Source organism: Ranitomeya imitator, chromosome 6 (genome assembly GCF_032444005.1).
Source record: "Ranitomeya imitator isolate aRanImi1 chromosome 6, aRanImi1.pri, whole genome shotgun sequence".
In the NCBI taxonomy this organism is placed as follows: Eukaryota; Metazoa; Chordata; class Amphibia; order Anura; family Dendrobatidae; genus Ranitomeya; species Ranitomeya imitator.
In genome coordinates this window covers 399370340-399387026 of record NC_091287.1, presented here as the reverse complement: position 1 = coordinate 399387026, position 16687 = coordinate 399370340, and the positions used below count along the sequence as shown (strand labels likewise).

General features: G+C 45.1%; 1 protein-coding gene across 2 annotated transcripts in view; it reads right to left on the bottom strand.

The window, feature by feature from the left end:
- CABLES1 (Cdk5 and Abl enzyme substrate 1) overlaps window positions 1-16687 on the bottom strand; it is a 176708-nt gene that overhangs the window by 93585 nt on the left and 66436 nt on the right. The window contains exon 1 of one of the 2 annotated variants that reach the window (XM_069731194.1): window positions 8220-8958. The exons of the other annotated variant lie outside the window; for it this stretch is intronic. Coding sequence (XP_069587295.1) covers window positions 8220-8917 — 698 coding nt within the window. The 5' untranslated portion in view covers window positions 8918-8958. Of the gene's footprint in view, window positions 1-8219; window positions 8959-16687 lie in introns of those variants that run through there. 2 annotated transcript variants of the gene reach the window in all.

Below are 16687 nucleotides of genomic sequence, written 5' to 3'. Positions count from 1 at the left end.
TACACTGCTCCAAATACTCAGCAGTGAGGGACACTCACTTCAGGAGACTCTCACATCTCTTCCCAGACTTCATCACAATGAAGGAGGAAGAGAAAACATATATCCTGCTGGGAGAAGAAGAGAGAGCAGTGGAGATAGCAGCGCGGTATGTGAGCGAATGTCATAGACTGCGAGAAAGAGAACTATGATGCCATGGACTATAGCCCCCCACAATGGATCTGCCCCATCCACCTCCCCTATGCCATGGACTATACCCCCCACAATGGATCTGCTCCCATCCACCTCCCCTATGCCATGGACTATAGCCCCCACCCTGGATCTGCCCCCATCCACCTCCCCTATGCCATGGACTATAGCCCCCACAATGGATCTGCCCACATCCACCTTCCCTACAGCTCCTACCCAACATCCCCACAGTCCCTATCCCTATTGCCTTTATACACTTGCTTTGGCAAAACTGATGTGTATTTGGTCCTGCCAATAAAGCTTCTTTGAATCTTGAATCTATATATATATATATATATATATATATATATATATATATATATATATATATATATATATACCGTATATACTCCAGTATAAGCCGAGATTTTCAGCCCAAATTTTTGGGATGAAAGTGCCCCTCTCGGCTTATACTCGAGTCAAGGTGTGTGGCAGGGTCGGCGGGTGAGGGGGTGAGGGCGCTGAGGCATACTTACCTAGTCCCAGCGATCCTGGCGCTGTCCCTGCTGTCCCACGGTCTTCGGTGCTGCAGTTCTTCCTCTATCAGCGGTCACGTGTGACCGCTCATTAGAGAAATGAATAGGCGGCTCCACCTCCCATAGGGGTGGAGCCGCCTATTCATTTCTCTAATCAGCGGTAACGGTGACCGCTGATAGAGGAAGAAGCTGCGGCACCGAAGACAGCTGTCCGGGAGAAGGAGCCGGACGCCGGGACCAGGTGAGTATCGCATATTCACCTGTCCACGTTCCAGCCGCCGGGCGCCGCTCCATCTTCCCGGCGTCTATCTGCACTGACTGTGCAGGTCAGAGGGCGCGATGACGCATATAGTGTGTGCGGCGCCCTCTGCCTGATCAGTCAGAGCAGAGAGACGCCGGGACCGGACGTCGGGAGCTGCAAGCAAGAGAGGTGAGTATGTGTTTTTGTTTTTTTTTTACTGCAGCAGCAGCAGCGACAATGGCAGAGCATCTATGGGGAAGTATGAACGGTGCAGAGCACTATATGGGGCACAGCTATAGGGCAATAATGAACGGTGCAGAGCACTATATGGGGCACAGCATAGGGCAATAATGAACGGTGCAGAGCACTATATGGAGCACAGCTTTAGGGCAATAATGAACGGTGCAGAGCACTATATGGGGCAGAGCTATAGGGCAATAATGAACAGCGCAGAGCACTATATGGGGCACAGCTATGGGGAAATAATGAACGGTGCAGAGCACTATCATCATCATCATTGCCCTCTCCATCAACCCAATCATTGCCTTCTGCCCCATCACCCCCATCATTGCCCTCTCCTCCACCTACACAGCACCATTCACCTCTCTGCACACACATGAACCACACTACACCACACCTCACCTCTACGCACGGTATCCTGAAGCCACACCATCGCTGGCAGCTTCGTGTCTCGCACAGCCGTGGCGCTAAATGATTATGTCATTCCGCCACTACTGTGCGAGACTGGAAGCGTGGGAAGGAAGCAGGAAGGATCCCTGCAACTCTGCTCCACTGCCATTTTCTCTTGCAGGCAGCGGAGCTGCAGGGATTGCTCCCTGCCCGCCGCACATGAGGGCAATCTGGCCGGGGCCTCCCAGAGCCTCGGGCCCGGATTAACTGGCCAGATTGCCCTCATTATTAGCCACCCTGCAGGGGTCCCCCAGAGCCTCCGGGCCCCGTTGCAGCCACCCCGATTAAACAGGCGGTATATCCGCCCATGGCCGTCTCTGCCCCTCTGCTAAGCACTGACTGTCGCCAAAGAATGTACTCAGTACTTAGTAGAGGGGGTGGTGCCATCACATATTTTGAGTTCTGGCTCACATTTCAACACTGCTCCAACCGGCTCTCAGCTTTCCACGTATGGAGAGCTGGTTGGAGACATGTTGAAGTGTGTCCTGACCTCACTGGCCCTATAGAATGACATGGCAGGCTGGATTTGGTGCACGGGTCTTGAGTTTGACATCTCTGAGTTATACTATCCTTATACATCAATGCAAACTCAAATATTTCAACTCTACTCTATTTTAATGTTAGACCAAGAAGTTTTCCAAGCTCAGGCTTCAAAAGTAACTAGGTTCAGCTCCTGACGAAGACAGCGAAACGTGCGTAGGTGCAGCAGGTCGGGGGTTCTATTTACATCTCGTTATGTGAGCATTGGCTTTAGCTGCACTTAGTCACTTTAGTGTTTGCACAGCAGGTTTCTTCCCAACACTAATCTCACTTTAATTGATATTCGGCATAGCTTCTAGTGTATAGGTACCGTCACACTTAGGCTACGTTCACACTAGCGTTCTGCTAGTGTGCGTCGCCTTAGCGTCGGGCGACGCAGCGGCGACGCACGCGTCATGCGCCCCTATGTTTAACATGGGGGACGCATGCGTTTTTGTGTGTTGCGTTTTGCAACACTTGCGTCTTTTTTGCCGCTAGCGTCGGACCAAGAAAACGCAGCAAGTTGCATTTTTCTTGCGTCCGATTTTCGGCAAAAAACGACGCACGCGTCGCAAAACGCAGCGTTTTTGCGTGCGTTTTGCCGCGTTTTTGTGTGCGTCGTGCGTTGCGTCGCCGACGCAGCGGCGCGCAACGCTAGTCTGAACGTAGCCTTAGCGACGCTGCAGCGATACCGACAACGATCCGGATCGCTGCAGCGTCGCTGTTTGGTCGCTGGAGAGCTGTCACACAGACCGCTCTCCAGCGACCAACGATGCCGGTAACCAGGGTAAACATCGGGTAACTAAGCGCAGGGCCGCGCTTAGTAACCCGATGTTTACCCTGGTTACCATCCTAAAAGTAAAAAAAAACAAACACTACATACTTACCTACAGCTGTCTGTCCTCCAGCGCTGTGCTCTGCACTCCTCCTGTACTGGCTGTGAGCACAGCGGCCGGAAAGCAGAGCGGTGACGTCACCACTCTGCTTTCTGGCTGACCGACGCTCACAGTCAGTACAGGAGGAGTGCAGAGCACAGCGCTGGAGGACAGACAGCTGTAGGTAAGTATGTAGTGTTTTTTTTTTTTTACTTTTAGGATGGTAACCAGGGTAAACATCGGGTTACTAAGCGCGGCCCTGCGCTTAGTTACCCGATGTTTACCCTGGTTACCAGTGAAGACATCGCTGAATAGGTGTCACACACGCCGATTCAGCGATGTCTGCGGGGAGTCCAGCGACCAAATAAAGTTCTGGACTTTCTTCCCCGACCAGCGACAGCACAGCAGGGGCCTGATCGCTGCTGCCTGTCACACTGGACGATATCGCTAGCGAGGACGCTGCAACGTCACGGATCGCTAGCGATATCATCTAGTGTGACGGTACCTTATCTTCCACCTCACACATGAGGATAAATCCTAATAGTATGGAGATTTGGATTAGTGGCTAGATTATTTCAACGCCTTTTGTCCATATTGCAGCCTCTGATTCAGTGTGCTGCCATATATTTAACTCTTGGTGCACTTTCTAGGGCCTGACTTACAATAGTCATTATTTTATATGATTAAGTGTGTACTTATGTGAATCGCATTGATCTCTCTTACTTAATTTGGAAATAATTTTTGCCTTGCTCATATATACGGTAGTTAACCCCGTGGTGCTGCATTTAGTAGTGCTACTCTGTTTTAACCTATGTTAGATATTTGTATCAATAAAAATTGTTAATCATGGTTAGAATACTCTTTTTCCTTTCTTTGCTTTAATATGTTCAGTCTGGTTTGTGTTCTATTTTAATGTTACAGTATGTCTGATATTGTTTGAATTTTAAAGTTCCGTGGAGTATGTTGTTGTTTATGGTCTGATCTCCTTAACAATAATACTTTTTAATTCTAAAGCACCATTTCTTAACTGTCCACAGAACCTATGATAAAGGATTAATTGCTGGGATCTCACTGATCTCTGGAACGACGGTCCTTTGTCTATTGTTATAGAGCGTTTGAAGGAGAGACAGTAATACACGCACACTACTGCTCTATTCATTGTCTAAGGGAATGATGGAGATGGTTGACATAGTTGTCTGTCATTGAAAATTTCCATTACTAAAAGACACTGAATTCAGGTGTAGGTAGTGCACATAAAGGACCTCACCTTATCAGGAGTCCAAACGTTGGTATCCTCCAGCGAACATACATTTTTTCCCTATTCGGTGGCTTGAGCAGAAATTCCATTTGTGTTCCAACTCAACTCTGTTAATGCTCTTGTAGAGAATAAACAATTTTTTATGTGCAAATGTAAAAAGCACAAATAATAATAAAAAAAGGGCTTTTACAAATGCTCCTTTCTCTTTATGAATTTTGAAAATGGAGATACAAGCACCACTTATATTGGAGGTTGCATCTCTAGGACTTGTAGCTTCCATGAACATCATACCCACTGTAAGGGTGTGTCTACAAAAAGCAGATTTGCTTCAGCTGAAATATCAATTCCATATCTCTGAATAGAGATGTTGCTTCAGTTTGTGGAGGTTGCATGACAGGTTCCCTTTAAAACTTAGTTAAAGCTGAACTATCATCTTTTATATTATAAATGTGTGAAAGGAGCGGTTTCATCATCATCAGGAACTGTGATAGAAGACATCTCTCTCCCCTTACATTTTCCTGTGGAGAACTTCAGTGGCATGGCCCATACAGTTTCCTTATACAAGACCATCTAAATGATGATGATGACTTCTTAAAAAAACAAAACATAACGGCATGCAATTCCCACAGATCACCATGTGATATAGTTTCAGATAGAAAGGAACAATTAAATAAGGTAATAATAACTAAAATATATCAAATCACTAAATGCCTGCTTAAATATCAGGGAAAGTACTTTGGGGAAAACAATATTATTTTCATGCTACCAGGGTTGGTTTTGGGGGGTGACCAGAGAAATAGAGAGTGCCGCTAACATCTAGGCTGTTGCACATGCTTCTATGTTTTTATAGGGAACCTGTCACCTCAAATTGGAGGATTATGTAAATGCCTTTTTTCCGATCCAATGGGCGGCGTTTCATCTTAATTTCTCCACCCCATCCGTCCCTGTTGTCCGCAATATGTTCAAGATTTAGAGTATTTGTCCTCCATAGTTCGCGCATGCGCAATGCAATATTCGCTCGCGCACGTGCAGTATGCTTTGCCCAATTGCGGGCAAAGCTGAAAAGCATTACTGCGCATGCGCCCGTGCACTATGTCCCAGAACACAGCAAAATATGTCTGGAACATAGTGCACGGGCGCATGCGCAGTAATGCTTTTCGGCTTTGCCCGCAGTTGGGCAAAGCATACTGCGCGTGCACGAGCGAAGATTGCATTGCGCACACGCGAACTATGGCGGACAAGTACTCTAATTCTCGAACATATTGCGGACAACAGGGACGGATGGGGTGGAGAAATGAAGACGAAACACTGCCCACCGGACCGGAAAAAGGCATTTACATATCCTGCCAATTTGAGGTGACAGGTTCCCTTTATGAGTGAGGGTCATAAAGCGGGCTAAGCCATTACTATTGTAACTCAAGCTTACAATGAAATGAACTCCATAGACTGTTATAATTATCACTTTTTGCTTCAATATTTTTGTGGACAAATAAATTACAACATAATAAAGTGTGGCTGTAACAACTTCCAGACCACAATTACAATCTACTGTTTAACAACACAAAAAAAGACTTGAAAGTCACTAAGACATAATCTGGCAGATCCTAGCTGACAACATACCATGATAAATAGCAGAGAGGACTAAAACAATAGTGTACTACAAAGCAAGAGATGTTATGGCTTATTCAAGCAAAATGACATCACATCAAAAAAATGGAATTATCCCTTTCAGACTGTGGAATGGTTAGGCATAATGGGAGATGTGACCGAAATCTAATGCGGGACCAGATTGTTCATGACATCAGCCTAACCATTTCTTAAGTACATATGACTATTGTTTCAATCCTAAAAAAGGAACACTTGAGACAAGAGATGAAGGATGCCAGGTCAGAAATGGCATAAACATGCAAGATTATATGTAAGTGTAGATGGTAACATCTGCAGAAGTTCATCTAAAGTGCACAATCATCCCTACAGTCACCGGGCCATCTGCCTATTGTCCACATGTTGTCTGTGTCCTCTGTATAGGTCAGCATGTTTGGCACACTGCTGTCACTTGTTGGCTAACGTTTATGGCCAATGTCCAGCGTATTCTAAAGGGGAGCGGTATAAAACTGGAGATGTATGCTCATGGCCTCATTCTATATGTCCATGGCTGTCCTTCAGCACCATCAAGCTTTGATTTGTACGCTCTGCTGGTCGTTGCGGTAGTGGTTTGTAGCAAAATTTCTCATCAACCCAGATACAGTATATTTGACTTTTTCTACTAACATGGAGGCTGGCATAAATGATTAAAGGGGACCTGTCACCACTCCGGTTTGTTTTAGTACCCATGAAACAACAATTCTGGAGCATCATTTCTCATAACTTTGCACTCTCGTAATCTGGGCATTATAATATAGTCTTGTCAAAGGGGCGGGTTAGAGACAGGCTGTTCTCATAGGATCTGAGACACTGGCATTAAAGGGAATCTGTCACTAGGTTTTTGCTACCCCATCTGAGAGCAGCAGAATGTAGAGGCAGAGATCCTGATTTTCGGGATGTGTCACTTACTGGGCTGCTTGCTGTAGTTTTGATAAAAAATCAATGCTTTATCAGCTGAAGCTCACCACTAGAGGACTAGTAAACCTGTTAAGATGTCCTCAAAATTCATGAGCTGTGTATGACCTCACCACCACCACCGATGATTAGCAGCTTTCTGCCTATGAACAGTGTACACAGACAGCTGCCAATCAGAGGTGTGGACAAGTATGGTGGGGTTCTGGAAGAAGGCAGACATATTTTTCTAATTCTAGACAATGCCTGCAAGGTGTGTTGTAAGCCATACCAGTCCTATCTTACAGAATGGCTGAAGACACAGGGCTCCATTCATGAATGTGTTTGACAGTTTTCGGGTGTGAAACACCTTCAAATGTCACGAAGTTGCCCCAAAATTATGTGACTTTTGGCATTTTCACGGCAGTTTTGGTCAATTGCACCAAAGTGGTTGGAGTTAGGACTGGTCAGTCAAATTCGCGAAAAGTTGTGGCATACCATACCCCAGAAATGTTACTCCAGACTGGTGTAACGTTTCTTGTGGAGGAGTAAGCTGGTTGTAAGATATGAATCATTTATTAAATATCATGTGCCCTTTAACAAATTAGACGCATCTCATGCCTCTCGCCCGCAGTCTTTAATGATGTATGACAGACGAAGCCGGGCAGGGAACACATCAAGTAGACACATAGAGATACAAAAAATATCCATCAGAATAATAGAGATTGGTAAAGGGGTTGTTGATGCGGACTGGAGTGGCGCGGACATCACACATGTACACACCGGCCAGGATGTGCGTTTGTTTCACAGGTATTATGGCCATGTCCTATACTAATATGACCGATGCACAAGGCCTACCGTACTGATTATGTATGTGACACAGGTAGTACATGTATGGGCGCCGGTCACTGCCAAATTTGAAAAGGAGCAGTATCGGACATCCACTAACAAAATAGTGTTTACGTAGGAAAGTGGGACACAAAATGTAAATGACCTAAAATAAACTCAGCAGTTACTCACTCTCCCTGGGTCCAGCGCTGCTCTTCCTATGATCCTGGTGTTTCATGTCAACAACACACAGCAACGCTATAGTCAGTGACTGAGCTCAGCAGTTGTGCCGAGGTCGACGCCATGTGCCGCTGAGCACCAAGATCAGCACCTGGCTACAGCGGTGACAACAGGGTCAGAGAAGCGGTGTTGGACCGAGGGAAGGTGAGTACCTGTTGAGTTTGCCATCTCTGAATGGGAAAGTGCTGCGCAATTTGTTCGTTCTACAAAAATATAAATCTATTATTTTAGGGATTTTACGCACTTTGGGGCCTACTTTCCTGAAAGTGGACAACCCCTTTAATATAATAAATGCCCTGCACATAAATACACATTTGTAACACGTTCCTTACCGTGATCTCTGGATTTCAAAGGCACTTCCGCCTCCACATTGGATTTGGTCACTGCAGCTGAAAATGGGAGCAGCAGAAGTCCTGCAGAATGCAGCAGGTAGAATGGCAGAGGTGAGAGAGTTCAGGCGGCCCCTGCTCCCTGCACAAGGTGGTGGGGGGACAGGGATCCCTGCAGCATTGCTGGTAAAAGCATCCTCCTCCTCTTCCTCATCATACTCACTTAAGTGGTGTTTCTTCCCCTGCTCCATCATCTCCTGCCTCCCACCCAACGCACAAGGCAATGGTCCTGATGGTGAGGTCACTGCTGTCTTGCTGTGTTGTGTAAGGAGTTGATGATTATTAGCAGGCAATGTATTAAGAGATGTATTATGCATGGCTTCTTTTTCTGCAAGCTGGAAAGTCTGTCGGATTTTGCTCACTGCACATGCAGTGCCCTCCCTTGTTGCACCATTACCCTGCAGGGGTCGCCCATCCAGTGAGATGTTGGTGAGGAAGGAAAGGGCAGCCTGTCTCCTGCGAGGATCCATGCGCTGTTGCCTTCTAATATGATCCAGACTATATGAGCCAGGAGACTGCATTGACCCCCCAATCAGCCCATTGATACTGCTTTTACTGCTCGTGGCAGTGGCCATGGTTGTTGTATTTGAAAAGATCAGTGAAGGCTGCAGGATTGCTTCATAGCAGCAGAGCACGAGCATGCACGCCAAAGAACAGCGCACACAGCAGCAAGGCACTGCTTGTTATTGCTGGGTGTTGGGCGGGATCACAGATGACATGCTTCCTTTCTTCCCCTCCCCTGTTTATGTCTACTGCACGTGTGCAATAATGGGATGGTTCTCCCCCAATTTACTGCCAAAAGTGGCTTTTTACAGATCAACTGCTCCCCCTAGTGAGCATTTTAGGTACTACATTGAAAAACATCTGCACTGGCAAAACAGTTTTCCCTCCCCTGCTTGAGCATGTGCCTTCTCTTGTGTAAAACAGGACTATTTAGAAAGAGACTGAACCCCTATAAAATGCATGTGGAAGTAGGCGGAGTTAAGGAAAAAAGTCTGCAGCACCAAGCTGAAGACTCAAATGCTAATGTGAACCCGGCCTTAGTGGAGAATGTGCTGTGTAGCCCACCTGATCTAATAGTATGGGAGTTATTGACAGGCATGATGGTCAACACGTGACCATGTGACTGGCACAGTATACCGTGGCTTGCAAAAGTATTGGTCCTCACTCCCACCTCCCTTGATTTTTTACCTAGTTTGTTACATTACAACCTGTGTTTAAATATGTTGTAATCCGATTTGTGTGTGATGCATAAGCAATAAAATAATCTAAGTTGGTTAAGTGAGAAAAATATAGGCAAATTAAATTAAATTTATGGGATCCAATAACTAAAAATTGGCACGTGCATTCACCTCTTTTGCAATGGAGCCCCTAAAAATTTCTGGTGCAAACAATTCCCTTCATAAGTCACATACTTAGTGACAGGAAGTCCACCTGTGTGCAATCTAAGTGTCCCATGGGCTGTCAGTATATACACACCTTTTCTGAAAGGCCACAGAGGCTGCAACACCATTAAGAGACACCACTAACTAAACAACACCATGAAGACCAAGGAGATCTCCAAACAAGTCAGGGACAAAGTTGGTGAAAAAGTCAGGGTTGGGTTAAAAAAAAAAATATCCCAGTCTCTGATGATCCCTGGAGCACCAACAAATCCATTATCATCAAATGGAAAGAACATGGTACCACAACAAACCTGTCAAGAGAGAGGGCCGCTCACCAAAACTCTCAGCCGGGGCATAGAGGGCACTGATCAGAGAGTCAGAATCATGAAGGAGCTGCCGAGTTCCCACGCAGTGACTGGAGTATCTATCCATACGATCACAATAAGCCGTACACTTCGTGGAGGTGGCCTTTATGGGAGAGTGGGCAGAAAAAGCTTTTACTTACACACAAAAATTGTAAGGCTTGCTTTGAGTTTGCCAAAAAACTCGTGGGAGACTCTCCAAATATATGGAGGAAGGTTCTGAGGTCATATGAGACTTTCAGCTGTCATCTTGTGTGTGGGAGATCATACTGTTTGTTGGCAAGCTATGGGGCACCTAATATACATGAAAAGGGGAAAGTATGGGGATGGCTGTGGAGACTGAAGAATATGAGGGGTTAATGGCATGCCAATTGACAGTAGCATATCCAGGATTATAGATTATAATCCTCTTTCAAAGTGTGAAGCTGAGAAAGAACACCTGGATCAGCTACAGCAGCTCAAAAAAATACAAATTCACACTTCCAGCAGCCTAGCTGGTGCCATGGCACTCTTGGCAGGATGAACTGTTTCTCCAGTCTCTTTGGAACCATAATTTCATAAGGAGATTATGGAGTTATCATACATCCTAACCATATACTGGTTACATTTTTAAGATCTCTGGAAGGGTCTTAATCCGTTTTAGTACCCCACGGCAGGGAGATACATCGAGCGGCTATTAGGAGCCAGGTAGCAAAATCGTGTTTAGTCTCCAAGTGTAAAGGGGCCTCAGCCGGATCCGATGGTGTCCAAACCGCTGCCCTATGACCTTCAGTTGAGAAGTTATGACATCATAGGTTTTGGAGTTTCAGCTACCAAGGCTACAGAGGAAGGGGACAAAAGCTATCCTGGGGGTGGAAAAGAGAGTGACCGACCAAGGGAAAAAGTGCTCCTGTGATGCCATGTGGCCTTTGCTACACTTCTGAAGGGGGGGGGGGGGGTGAAACACGATGGGCGTCATGTTGGAAGAAACCGGAAACAGCTGGCACCCCACACCTCACATGTGGTCCAGCTCACTGAAAATAAAGCTGGTAACTGACATGTTTCATTGCTTATACCTTTTGTACTACCACCTGTATATGCATATCTGACCATTATATATATACTAGCTGAAGAGCCCGGCGTTGCCTGGGCATAGTAAATATCTGTGGTTAGTTATAGCCCCAAAAAAGAAGAGAATGTCCAGCTTCACTGAATCCGTAGAAAATAGTTTTCTTTATTCACAAACTTTAAGCATAGAGGATACAGACTTCAGCACGAACCATATGGGTAAGAATCTCAATGCGTTTCTGGAGACTAAGCTCCCTTAATCATGGACTCTTTTTTACGGATTCAGTGAAGCTGGACATTCTCTTCTTTTTTTGGACTTTATACGCCTGGAAACAGCGGGTCCATGCTCCTGAAGTTTGGTTTATGCATCACGGGTGAGCTGGCTTATATTTCTTCTTTTGGTTAGTTATAGCACCTCACTTCTCTTATTTTCCCATCACGCCTCTCATTTTCCCCCTCACATCTCATTTTTTTCCCCCTCACTCCTCTCATTCCCCCCTAAGGCTGGTTTCACATTTGCGTTTTTGGCGCTGCGTTTTAGCGCAAAAAAACGCATGCAGTTTTTTTTCCTAAATTTAACATTAAAAACGCATGCGGTTTTTTTGTATGCGTTTTGCCGCGTTTGACGATGCATGCGTCGTTTCTCTGCTTGCGTTTGGTTGCAGAAATGCAACATGTAGTAATTTCTAGAGGCGTTTTTTGCCGCAAAAACCATGCTTTTTTTGCGGCAAAAAAACGTATTGCTGTCTATGTAAACGCATGCGTTTATAGCACATGCGTTTGGATGCGTTTTTAAACGCATGCGTTTCCATAGAAAAAAACAAGTCTACACACTGATAAGCCACCCACCACCATCAAGGTGATAAAGGGATCCAAACCCTAACCCTAATCCTAACCCTAACCCCCCACCATCAAGGTGATAAAGTGATCCTAACCCTAACCCTAGGGATCCAAACCCTAACCCCCCACCATCAAGGTGATAAAGTGATCCTAACCCTAACCCCCCACCATCAAGGTGATAAAGTGATCATAACCCTAACCCTAGGGATCCAAACCCTAACCCTAACACTATTCCCCCACCATCAAGGTGATTAAATGATCATAACCCTAACCCCCCACCATCAAGGTGATAAAGGGATCCTAACCCTAACCCTAGGGATCCAAACCCCAATCCTAACCCTAATCCTAACCCTAACCCCCCACCATCAAGGTGATAAAGGGATCCTAACCCTAACCCTAGGGATCCAAACCCTAACCCTAATCCTAACCCTAGCTATTTCTAGTGGGTTTTCTAGTTGATTTTGATGATTGGCAGCTGTCACACACTTCTCATCATGCGTTTCAAAAATGCAAACGCAGGAAAAAAACGCATGTAAACGCATCAAAATGCCGCGTTTTTTTTACCGCATACGAAAACGCATGCGTCTAAAAAATGCAGCGTTTGCACGCGTTTACATGCGTTTTTTTCACCACCTGCGTTTGCGTTTTTAACGCTGCGTTTTTAAACGCAAATGTGAAACCAAACTAACACCTGTCATTTCGACCTCACATCTGTCATTTTCCGATCACGCCACTATTTTCCCTCACTCCTCTCATTTTGCACTCACATCTTTTCATTTTCACCTCACACCCCTCATTTTCACCTAACACCTCTCATTTTCCCCTCAGTATATACAGGTTTGTCATCTCCCTTATATATAGTTATATAGTATACACCTGTATGTCATCTCCTGTATATAGCATATACCTGTATGTCATCTCCCCTGTAAATAGTATATACCTGCTGTATGTCATCTCCTCCTGTATACTGTATATACCTATGTGTCATCTCCTCCTGTATATAGTATATACCTGCATGTCATCTCTTCTGTATATACTATTTACCAGTATGTCATCTCCTCCTGTATATAGTATATACCTGTGTGTCATCTCCCCTGTATATAGTATATACCTGTGTGTCATCTCCCCTGTATATACTATATACCTGTGTGTCATCTCCCCTGTATATACTATATACCTTTGTGTCATCTCCCCTGTATATACTATATACCTGTGTGTCATCTCCCCTGTATATAGTACATACCTGTATGTCATCTCCTGTATATAGTATATACCTGTGTGTCATCTCCCCTGTATATAGTACATACCTGTATGTCATCTCCTGTATATAGTATATACCTGTGTGTCATCTCTCCTGTATATAGTATATATCTGTGTGTCATCTACCCTGTATATAGTATATATCTGTATGTCATCTCCTCCTGTATTAGGTCATGTTCACATGTTATTTGGTCAGTATTTTTACCTCAGTATTTCTAAGCTAAATTGGCAGCCTGATAAATCCCCAGCCAACAGGAAGCCCTCCCCCCTGCCAGTATATATTAGCTCACACATACACATAATAGACAGGTCATGTGACTGACAGCTGCCGTATTTCCTATATGGTACATTTGTTGCTCTTGTAGTTTGTCTGCTTATTAATCAGATTTTTATTTTTGAAGGATAATACCAGACTTGTGTGTGTTTTAGGGCGCGTTTCATGTGTCAAGTTGTGTGCGTTGAGTTGCATGTAGCAACTTTTGTGAGATGAGTTTTGTGTGGCGACGTGTGTAGCAACTTTTTGTGTGTCGAGTTGCATGTGACAGGTTAGTGTAGCAAGTTGTGTGCAGCAAGTTTTGCGCATGGCGAGTTTTGTGCGTGGCGAGTTTTATGTGTGGTGCGTTTTGAGTATGTACAAGTTTTGTGTGAGGCAACTTTTGCATGTGTTGCAACTTTTGTGCATGTGGCAATTTTTTCGCGTGTGCAAGTTTTGCGTTAGCCTAGTTTTGCATGTGGAGAGTTTTGCGCGTGGCGAGTTTTGAGCGGTGACTTTTGTGTTTCGACTTTTATGTGGCGAGGTTGATGTATGTGTGGTGAAATGTGTGCTGAGGGTGGTATATGTGTTCAAGCACATGATAGTGTGTGGCGCATTTTGTGTGTGTGTTCATATCCCCGTGTGTGGTGAGTATCCCATGTCAGGGCCCCACCTTAGCAACTGTACGGTATATACTCTTTGGCGCCATTGCTCTCACTCTTTAAGTCCCCCTTGTTCACATCTGGCAGCTGTCAATTTGCCTCCAACACTTTTCCTTTCACTTTTTCCCCATTATGTAGATAGGGACAAAATTGTTTGGTGAATTTGAACGTGCGGGGTTAAAATTTCGCCTCACAACATAGCCTATGACGCTCTCGGGGTCCAGACGTGTGACTGTGCAAAATTTTGTGGCTGTAGCTGCGACGGTGCAGATGCCAATCCTGGACATACATACACACACACATTCAGCTTTATATATTAGATAACCATTGTGTATATAGCATTTTGTCTAGGGATTTCTTAAGGGGTTTAAATATCTAATTTGTCCTTGCACTGCTCTTTTTATTTCGATCCACAAATCTACACATCCATAGCCTTGGTTTAACTTCACGTGCCAACGGGGCTTGTTTCTGGCCTGACAATCCAGTTAACGGACCAGGATTATATCCAACGAGGAACTGGTGACAGCCCTATCGAAGGCTCCATTTCATTGATGCAGTTAAAGGGTCCTCTCAGCCTGTCAGGATTGTGAGCCAGTGTTGTGCCAATCCAGTGGCTGTGTAGGCTTAATTTTTTTTACTCCCTGTGCCTTCCTGAGCCGTGTGGACAGAGGTTGTGAGAGTAAAACTATGCCAAGCTGACGTTATATATCCCCAGGGTGACCGGAACGTCACTTTGCTGCAATTGAGGAGACCCCACCGTGTGAGTTCTCTGATGTAATTGTGACGTCAGATGGGGTAGCAAGGTGTGGTTCTTCACAGAGACATCATACTTTTGGGAGGGGACACTAGGGGCATCATACTATGTGTCAAAGTTGAACAAAGTGATATATGCAATCTTATGTCATATTCCAGACAAAATTCATGCTTTTCTTAATATGTAAATTAACTGTTATGATCTATGGGCCAGACAATGATCTCCCTGAGAATCTGCCTCCAGAGTTTATAATAAATCAAAGCAGTCAGTTACTGTAGAGGCAGTTTCTCTGGGAGATCATTGTCTGGCTATTAAATGTTTGGCCCCGATAAAATTAAAACCCTAATGGCTCCATTACGGTAGGCGAGTATATGTTTTTTTATTTTATTGGGGTCAAACATTTTGTTCAAGGCATTGTTAATTTACATATTAAGAAAAGCATGGATTTCTCTAGAATAAAGGTACCGTCACACTAAGCGATGCTGCAGCGATACCGACAACGATCCGGATCGCTGCAGCGTCGCTGTTTGGTCGCTGGAGAGCTGTCACACAGACCGCTCTCCAGCGACCAACGATGCCGGTAACCAGGGTAAACATCGGGTAACTAAGCGCAGGGCCGCGCTTAGTAACCCGATGTTTACCCTGGTTACCATCCTAAAAGTAAAAAAAACAAACAGTACATACTTACCTACAGCCGTCTGTCCTCCAGCGCTGTGCTCTGCACTCCTCCTGTACTGTCTTTGTGAGCACAGCGGCCGGAAAGCAGAGCGGTGACGTCACTGCTCTGCTTTCCGGCTGACCGACGCACACAGCCAGTACAGGAGGAGTGCAGAGCACAGCGCTGGAGGACAGACGGCTGTAGGTAAGTATGTACTGTTTGTTTTTTTTACTTTTAGGATGGTAACCAGGGTAAACATCGGGTTACTAAGCGCGGCCCTGCGCTTAGTTACCCGATGTTTACCCTGGTTACCAGTGAAGACATCGCTGAATCGGTGTCACACACGCCGATTCAGCGATGTCTGCGGGGAGTCCAGCGACCAAATAAAGTTCTGGACTTTCTTCCCCGACCAGCGACAGCACAGCAGGGGCCTGATCGCTGCTGCCTGTCACACTGGACGATATCGCTAGCGAGGACGCTGCAACGTCACGGATCGCTAGCGATATCGTCTAGTGTGACGGTACCATAAGACATCAGTATTAGGTATTATTTTATTTAACTTTCTATGCCTTGCGTGATCATATAGACACTTAGGAGGGTTGATCCTACTGACAGATACCCTTTCAATGTGGCACCAACATAAGATGACATTTTTGCTACAGTTCATTAAATTTCTAAGCTGCCACATTTAAATTGTAACAGTTTCAGAACTTGCGTCTGAATGTCTGTGTCTGCCTATGAAGCTTCCTTCCTCCTCTCTCCATAGAACTTTACAAGCACCAACTGTCATCTCTTCTCTCAGTATTGGGAAAAAAAATCTGTATTCACTGAAGACATCTTTGCTTGTAAATTGAGAATGAAAGCTCAGTCTATTGATTTATAGAAAAAATAAAATTATGGTTACTTCTTAACTATAAATGCTCTTACATTACCTAGTGGAATCAAGTAGGAGTAATAATGATGTAGACCATGCAAACACACAGGTTTCGGCTCTCAAACTGGAGATTAACACAAGTCTAAGATCTCCAAATGCAATGTCTGGAGCACTAGAAATATGTTCTCCTAAAGGTACCGTCACATTAAGCGACGCTGCAGCGATATAGACAACGATGCCGATCGCTGCAGCGTCGCTGTTTAGTCATTGTGTGGTCGCTGGAGAGCTGTCACACAGACAGCTCTCCAGCGACCAA